This window comes from Pundamilia nyererei, unplaced genomic scaffold, assembly GCF_000239375.1.
Source record: "Pundamilia nyererei isolate P.nyererei 1_Seehausen unplaced genomic scaffold, PunNye1.0 scaffold00243, whole genome shotgun sequence".
In the NCBI taxonomy this organism is placed as follows: domain Eukaryota; kingdom Metazoa; phylum Chordata; class Actinopteri; order Cichliformes; family Cichlidae; genus Pundamilia; species Pundamilia nyererei.
The window spans coordinates 184,554-192,922 of record NW_005187644.1 but is presented as its reverse complement, the minus strand read 5'-3'; the positions used below and the strand labels follow the sequence as shown (position 1 = coordinate 192,922).

At 37.9% G+C, this 8,369-nt stretch overlaps 1 protein-coding gene across 1 annotated transcript in view; it reads right to left on the bottom strand.

Annotated features, from left to right (window-relative positions):
• The window catches only part of LOC102197077 (protocadherin Fat 3-like), a 206,721-nt gene that overhangs the window by 17,626 nt on the left and 180,726 nt on the right, over positions 1–8,369 (bottom strand). The window contains exons 18-20 of the mRNA XM_013914977.1: positions 6,549–7,362; positions 6,136–6,270; positions 5,847–6,001 (exon numbers count right to left, since the gene is read on the bottom strand). Coding sequence (XP_013770431.1) covers positions 5,847–6,001; positions 6,136–6,270; positions 6,549–7,362 — 1,104 coding nt within the window. The remainder of the gene's footprint in view (positions 1–5,846; positions 6,002–6,135; positions 6,271–6,548; positions 7,363–8,369) is intronic.

Below are 8,369 nucleotides of genomic sequence, written 5' to 3'. Positions count from 1 at the left end.
AAAAAAAAAAACATTCTGCAAAAAATTTAACTGTAAGAAAAAACATAGATGTTGGTGATGACAGCTTCAAGATGCCTCCTGTATCGTGAGAAACTAATCGCATGCATTGCTCAGGTGTGATTTTGGTCCATCCTTCCACACAAATGGTCTTCAAATCCTAAACGCTCTTACTATGAGCACAAGCTTTAGGTCTTTCCATAGATTTTCAGTTGGATTCAGGCCAGATAATTGGCCGGGCCATTCTAGCAGCTTTGTTTTCTTTCTCTGAAACCAATTTTGAGTTTCTTTGGCCGTGTGTTTGGGATCATTGTCTTACTGAAGCGTCTACCATTGTCATCCTGGTACATGGCAGTAAATGTTTTTAAATTAAGAATATCCCTATACATTTTTCCATTCATCCTTTCTTCAATTATTTGAAGAGTGCCAGTACTGTTTGCTAAAAAACAACCCCATAACATGATATTAACACCTCCAAACTTTAATGTTGATATGGTGCTTTTGATTGATGTGCAGTGCCTTTTGACCTTGTGTGTATTATGGCCTAGTGTGTATTAAGGCATTCAAAGAGTGCCATTTTGGTTTCATTGGACCAGACTGTGAAATCCTCCCAGTATTTCACAGGCTTGCCTAAATTTTGTTCAGCAAACTTTAAATGCCCTTCATTTAAAGTTTAGGCCTATAAAGTGTATGGCCTTGTTTAGAAATTCTGCTGTAATCAATTCCATCAGTATGTTTTCCAACAATAACGTGGCAAAGGTCTTAAGAGAGCTCATTGGTTTTACTCAACATTAGATGCTCTTTGTGTGAAACCTTGGTAATGAGGCACTACTTTTATAGGCCATCAATGAGGACTGAAGCTACTGATATTAATTTGCACTAAGTGGCAGGATTGTTTTCCAGTTATTGATAGATTTCAGCTACTGTCATGACCTTCCATGCATTTTAGCACCTCCCTTTTTTCATCTATTCAATACTCCTTCCCTGTGTAGTTTCTCATTATTACACAAACTAAATTTGTGAACATCTATGGTTTGACTTTGCATGTGTGGATTGGATGGGTTGTATACATAGTGACGAGAAGTAGTAATCTCATAATAATAAGGTAGTATTGATTAATGCAACATGTGAATATTCTTTTTTGAAGGTAAAACTGAAGGTAACACACTATATTTAATGGAGTGGCTTATTATCATTAAACAAGGGTGACAGTTTCTGTATAATAACTTGGAATCAAAGTTGCAAAATGCAAACCTACTATTAAGAGCCTACTAGATTCTTTGTGAGAAGAGTGTCTAGCCCTTCACAGAGACGGGCCCAAATGCCAGACACAGACACACACTGAAGGCCATCACATGGTAACTCATTGACTTCACTGCTGACAGAAGTGCAAGCCAATGAGAATGAAAGAGTTGATTCATTTGAAAGTTATCATTTCATTGGTTAATCATAATTTCCTCTCTTTCTCTGCCTTTGCTATTGGCTGAGATTTTTTATGTTACCTCACATCACATGCTTATCTCTCTTCCAGTTTAATGGTTATTCACTATATTGCTCAAAGTATTCACTCACCCATCCAAATCATAGATCCAGGTGTTTGAGTTACATTCATGGCCACAGGTGTATACAACCAAGCACCTAGGTATGCAGATTAATTGACAAATTTTTGTGAAATAATGGATCAATAGCATGCAGAGTTTGCAAACTTTCTGCAGAGCCAATTTCTACAGTCCTCCAAACTTCTTGTGGCCTTCGGATTAGCTCAAGAACAGTGTGTCAAGATCTCCATGGGCTGCATCCAACATTACATCAGATACAGAATCGTTAACGATGCAACCACTAGACCAGGGGTGGGCAATCTCCGTCCACAAGGGCCGGTGTCCCATGTGTCCTCGAACCAACACAGCTGATTTAAATGGCTAAATTAGCTCCTCAACATGTCCTGAAGTTCTCCAGAGGCCTGGTAACGAACTAATCATGTGATTCAGGTGTGTTGACCCAAGGTGAGATCTAAAACCTGCAGGGACACCGGCCCTCGAGGACTGAGATTGCCCACCCCTGCACTAGACAGTGGAGAGGTGTTCTTTAGAGTAATGAATCACACTTCTCTGTCTGGCAATCAAATGAATGAGTTTGGATTGCCCGGAGAACCGTAATTGTCTGACTGCACTGTGGCAAGTGTAAAGTTTGGGGAGGGATTGTGGTGTGGTGTGGATGTTTTTAAGGGGTTGGGCTCAGTCACTTCGTTTCAGTGAAAAGACCACCTAATGGTTCATACAAAGCATACAAAGACATTTTTAACAATTTCATTCTCCCAACTTTGTGGGAACAGTTTGTCAGTGTGCAGCTATCACATTACTACTACATGTGCCCAGCTACTATATTAGGTACACCTGCATACCTTGCAAATTTATTTGGCATATCTGTGGCTGGCTGTTTTCTGTGGCTGGCTAAATGCATGATCCCTCTGTGTGCCTATTAAAATGGTTGATCACAGTTTTTTTTTTTTTTCAGGTTTTGTAGCCTTTACCACTAAAATTTTAGTAGGAAGCCACATACCAAGTCCAGTACTAGCAGCAATCCCACTGCAGTTTGGACTTGACTAGTCCAAATACACATGAACCACTGTTCATCTTTAATGGTAATAATGACTCATAACTTCTTAAAGTTTGCTTTAATAGGCTCTCAACATGGAATTAGAAAGAAATATCAGGTTTTGTAGTCCTGTTTCCTGGTTATTACACAGAAACTACCAAATGTTTTTATAGGTTATAGGTCACACCATTCACATATTAGTTACAATGTTACCTTCAAAATAATTCCAGGGTTATATTATAATAATAGTGTAATATGTTAAAGCATCAACCAATATTACCTTATTATTACAAAAATACTACCACAAAGCAGTATAGAAAAATTCTCTATTGTTAGCAAAATATAACTATACTATTGCTAACTGGTTTTGCCCCATACTCATGTTTTTTTCCCCACAATATTAGTTCCTATTTTGGTACAATTATTACCCAGTTACATGAATTTCAATGTAATATTACACAGCTATACCTGTGTGTCAATGGTAGTTGGCTACTACATGGGTATTAATTTGGTAATTGAGTGGTATTAATGTGCTATTTCCATATTATTGCTTTCTTATTTCGACCTTAATTTACCACCTTATTTCTGAGTCATAATTTAAAGCCCTATCACTGAAATATCGACTTATAATATAAACTGCTCCATCATGTTTTGCTGCTTGGTTATTTCATTCATAGATGGATCAGAACTATACTAACATTCACATCAGTTGGGCTATACATTGACATTGTCGTGTTGACTGCAAACTCATGAGGATAAAATGAAGATAAAATAGTCTTTAACAGTCAGATATTGCATTGGTCTCTAATTAAAAGAATGCAACATTCCTGGTTCAAACTTGTGTAGCAATCTGTAACCTCAGTTGAACCATTTTGTTTATAATAGAGAGAAGTAGCAGTGGAGATAAAGTTGCTGAGAGTTCTGCAATCCTATGAGCTAGCTGTCTCTCTGGATCAATTGCTAAAGTGTGGTATTAGCACCTAGTAGTCGTACAGGTAGTGCAGGGGTCTTTTGTCCTTATAGTGCGGCTCCGCGTGGTTTGGGAAAATAAATTAGAAGTATTTAGCTGAAGTGTATTTTATTTCTGTTAGTTATTTTTTTAACTTGTAGTTCTAAATTGGAAGATTGTTGTGACATTGTAATATAAAAATAAAATGGTATTTTATTATTTTTTCATCGCTCAAAATAAGCGTCACACTCGCGGAAGCCGGTGTACCCGCCGAAACGCCGTGCATTTATCGAGACTTTCAACCCCAGGTAGGCCAGTTATGGATCTTCGGGTCCACATTGTCAGCAGCTATTCTCCACCGTGAGAATGTTAAAAACAAACACCGCTCACGCCTCACAGATGGCAGCTTACAGTCCTGCGTAAAGATGAAAGTACAGCCCCATTGTAAACATATCACGGCAGACCCGACGATGTTTCCATGAACATGCTTTTCAGCATCTCTTTATTGACCAATTTTCACACACTGTTGCTGTATGCATACAGCCGGCTGTAGCTTTTCAGCTCACAGCCCGACATATACCAACAACAGCATAGATAGCACAGACGTTAAGGTGGCGAGTTGTGATTGTGGGTGCTGCTCTGGTGCGTCCGCCTCCCCTGCAGCAGTGCTGCAGACCGCACCCGGCCACACACATTAACCAGGTAAAATACATATTTAGGCAGGATTTTGCAAATATTTATTTTTCATTTTTTAGCAGCATAGTGCTTTTTTTCCAATTATTTTTTAAAAGTCAGGTCAAGGCTCCAAAAGCCCAAAGGCGATATAAGGGTGGCGGCTCACAACAGTTTTTGTTTGCTACATGGATCATTTTAGTTCAGCTGGGTGTCTTTCCTTTTGTTAGATTTCTTTAAGAGTTCAAAATGTCTTAATTACATAAATAAAATGTAATTTTCTCTGTAGCACTTCATGGATTTCATAAGCAACACACCTTAGTTGTTTCACACAAAGCATTAAAGTAAAAAACAATATATACAGTATTATCTTAATTTTAGATGTCAAAAAGTATTTGCGGCTCCCAGTGTTTCTGTTTTGTGTGGAAACAGGGTCCAAATGGCTCTTTGGGTCTTAACGGTTGCTGACCCCTGAGGTTGTGACACCATCAGTTGCTATGACCTGCCATTAGAGGTCAAGCCACAAGCTCCTGTAACTCTTTAAGGGTGATGTTTAGATGTTTGAGATGATGCCATAACTTGTGGTGGCATTTGTGATTGATGACTGTTTAGGGTACATTCCAAAGTGGTGCTGTCACAACTTTCTGCTGCATTTCGAAGCAATGCCATGATGCAGCCTTTTGTACCATGAACTGCTACAGATGTTTAGTGATGATACTATGAGTTGCCATGGCTGTTTGGGAGTGTTTGAGGCTGAAGTCATGATTTAATGAGTTTTCAGTGTCACTCTGTCTCTGTTAAAACAGAGACAAAGTTTCAGTTTTCAGTAGACTTAAACTGTTCGCCTCTCTTCCGAATACTTCTGAAATATTTGCGGGATGTTTTATGCAAAGTTTTCATATTATATATCCTTAAAAACAGAAGTGAAATTAGCGCTAACAAAAAAACATGCAAAAAGGAAAAAAAGAGTGTAGAGCCACTGTGACGTTGCACACCGCCATCTTCATGTATCTTATCTTACACTCTTGCTCTGCTTTTAGATTGTTTTAAATTTTCATTTATTTAATCAAATAATTAATTAATCTAATGATTTATTCTCTTCAGTTTATTTTTATCTTCTTATTATGACACGTTATTTATTTGGCTTGTCAATCACCTGTGAAACACTTTGACCTGGACTTAACTGCGTGACAGGTTCTAAACACAGATAAGATTATAGCAGCTAAGGTAAACATGACAAACATACATTAAAAAATAGCTTAAATAGGTGGAATGGCGTGCTGCTCAGTAAAATAAAATACAATATGAACAGACTTTTTTAAGTTTTAAGTAAAAACAAAACTGAATTTAATACAAAAAAGTAAAATTAGTTTAAATCAATTTGAACAAAAACAAAGTGATAATATGAACAAATAAAACATAAGCATAGGAAAACTCAATTTAAAAGAGTTTACTAAATGTAGTAAGACTAGACTATTTTAACGACTCAAGAGCTCAGTAGCATAAGATTTAGGCTTCTGTTAATGATATGATATGCTATGATATGACATGATGGGTTACTTTTCAACAAATGACTATCAATAAAATGTCCTTTGCAGTGGTGGAAACACTACAGTAATATGTGTGAATGTACCTTAAGCACAGTGCAGGGCTCAGTGTGTGTGTACATGATAATTCCTTGGCTCTGCAGTGTTCTGATCCTCAGGCTCAGTTTCAACTCTGTTTGCAGCTGGCCAGAGAGTCTGTACTTGATGTAGCTGTTACCTGAGAAACTCAAAGATGAATGTCCTGCACCAAAAATAACAACAACAAATGTTAGACATTACTCTAGAGTTACATTACAGTTAGTTTTTACTTGTTGTTCTTGCATTTTTTATTTTCATGCTGACTTTGGATTGTTTCTCTTTTGCTGACATATGTACCTGCACACTCTCCAAGTTTGCCTTGTGGACACTGGCATGCATAACGCCCTCTATTGGCCTCTATTGAAACACACTGCATGTCTGGTGGACAGGGTTGGTCCTCGCATTGTTCTGACAGGACAGAACAGCTGTCATCTGTCATACATACACACATGCACACAAAACACAGGGACAGAAAGTAAGAAACTATTGAGAAACTATCCCAATGAAACTCACAGTAAGAAACAATAGAAGAAACAAAGACAGCAAGGGGAGTTTAGCAAGTACCCAACTCACTCCACTTAACCTAAGCTGCAGTGCAACTGGATAAAATTACTTTAATTTACTTTACCAGTCACAAAGTGCTATACACAAAAAAGGTATCTTACATGTAGTCTAAGGCAAGACTGCAAAGAAAAACAATTCTGATTTACCATTGCATGTACAGCGTGAGGTCCGGTGAAAGCGAGGTGAGACAAAGCTGACCCGTGGGTTACTATATGTAGCGAGATTGTGTGAATCCAAGACAATGCTCTGTTCGCACTGAGCCCCACGACAGTCTAATCCAGAACAGTTCTTATCCAGGATAGCTGACACTCTAAGCACTTCCTCCAGGTTTCGCCGTGATGCACTTAGTTTTTGGGTGAGGTAGGCTGCCTTATAGTATCCACCACCTGCTTTTTCCATGGTGATGAGCATATCCAGCTGTTGCGTCCCTCCAACTGGCTGCAAACTTAGCAAATGCAGTGAGTCCTGCTGTTGAGTAGCAGCACACTGCTGGAGCACATTTAACATGCTTTTCAAGTACAACGCCACAAAGTCTTGTGGTGCCACTCTCTCAAAACGCACTGTCACTGCTTCACGCAACATGTCTGGTGTTGCCTGCTCCACATGCACACTTACGGGTACAGGAACAGCAAAGCGGCCATCACTGACACTAGCATTAAGAAAGTACCTGCCTGCATCCAAACCACCCAGGGCTATGATCTTTCCATCATGAGGACTAATCTTAAAGAGACTACGTTGAGCTGAAGGAGCGTGACCAAAAGTCAAAACATCATAAGGGTCAGCATCGGTGGCATGTAGCTGACCAATCACACCACCAGGAAATTCATCCTCCATAGTAACAATATGAATGTCCAGTGGTACTGCTACTGGTCGATGGAGGCTCTCCTCAATCACCCTGATTGTGAGTATGGAGGAGGATGACAAAGGAGGCTTCCCCGAATCTGTCACCTGCAGGAAAAGTCAGATCAGAAGTCAGAAGTAGAAAAACAACCAATGAAAAATATTAAAAGTATAAACTAGATTAAAAGATATTTGAAATATGCAACCTTTCTTTTACTTTAGCTTTTTTAAATGAGGATATTTCAAAAATATATTTTTTGACATTTCTACCTTTTTAACAATAGCAGTAGACATATAGACAAAAGACAGAAAAGGCTATCAAAATAATTCACCACTAGAATGTACCTCAGCCAACAGGCTCTAACATTTTAAATACCATTTCGACAAACATGAATATATACCATTTTAATTGCTGCTTTAATTTTTTTTTTTTAGCAAGGTACAACATTTTTTTAAACTGAAGAATGTAGAACTTGCTGAGCAGCAGGCATTGTGGCCAAATTGTGACACAGCAATGGTAGATACATGCTTCGCTAAAGTTTGCTGAACTTAAAACCAGTGTTGGGCAAGTTACTTTGAAAAAGTAATTAATTACAGTTACTAGTTACTTCTTCAAAAAAAGTAACTGAGTTACAATATTCTAAAAGTAATTAATTACTTGAAAATAACTATTGCATTACTTTAAATAAAATGTTTAACCCTCTGGGGTCCAGGGTATAATTGCCCATTTTTAACTGCTTTTGATTTTCCCTCTACATTTCACCTTTAAAAGCTTTGCCTTGTTTGGTATCATCCTTTTCAGCACGACCTAACGTGTCTGAATTTACAGTTATGTTTTCATTTTGACATGCTGTACTAACACAATTGATCTAAAATCAGACAAAAAACATAAAATCCGAGTAGAAAAAGTTATATATATTTTTTTCTCATATTTTTATTGAGAGACAAGTGTACAGTGGTTTACAATGACAATACAATCTGTTCCCCTCACATATTTTTTAGTTTTTCTTACATGAACAGATACGATAACACACACACACAGGCACACCCACACACACGCTTAAATAAACAAACAAAACAAAACCTAATAAGAAACCCAAAACAAACACAAACAACAAACCCCAAAA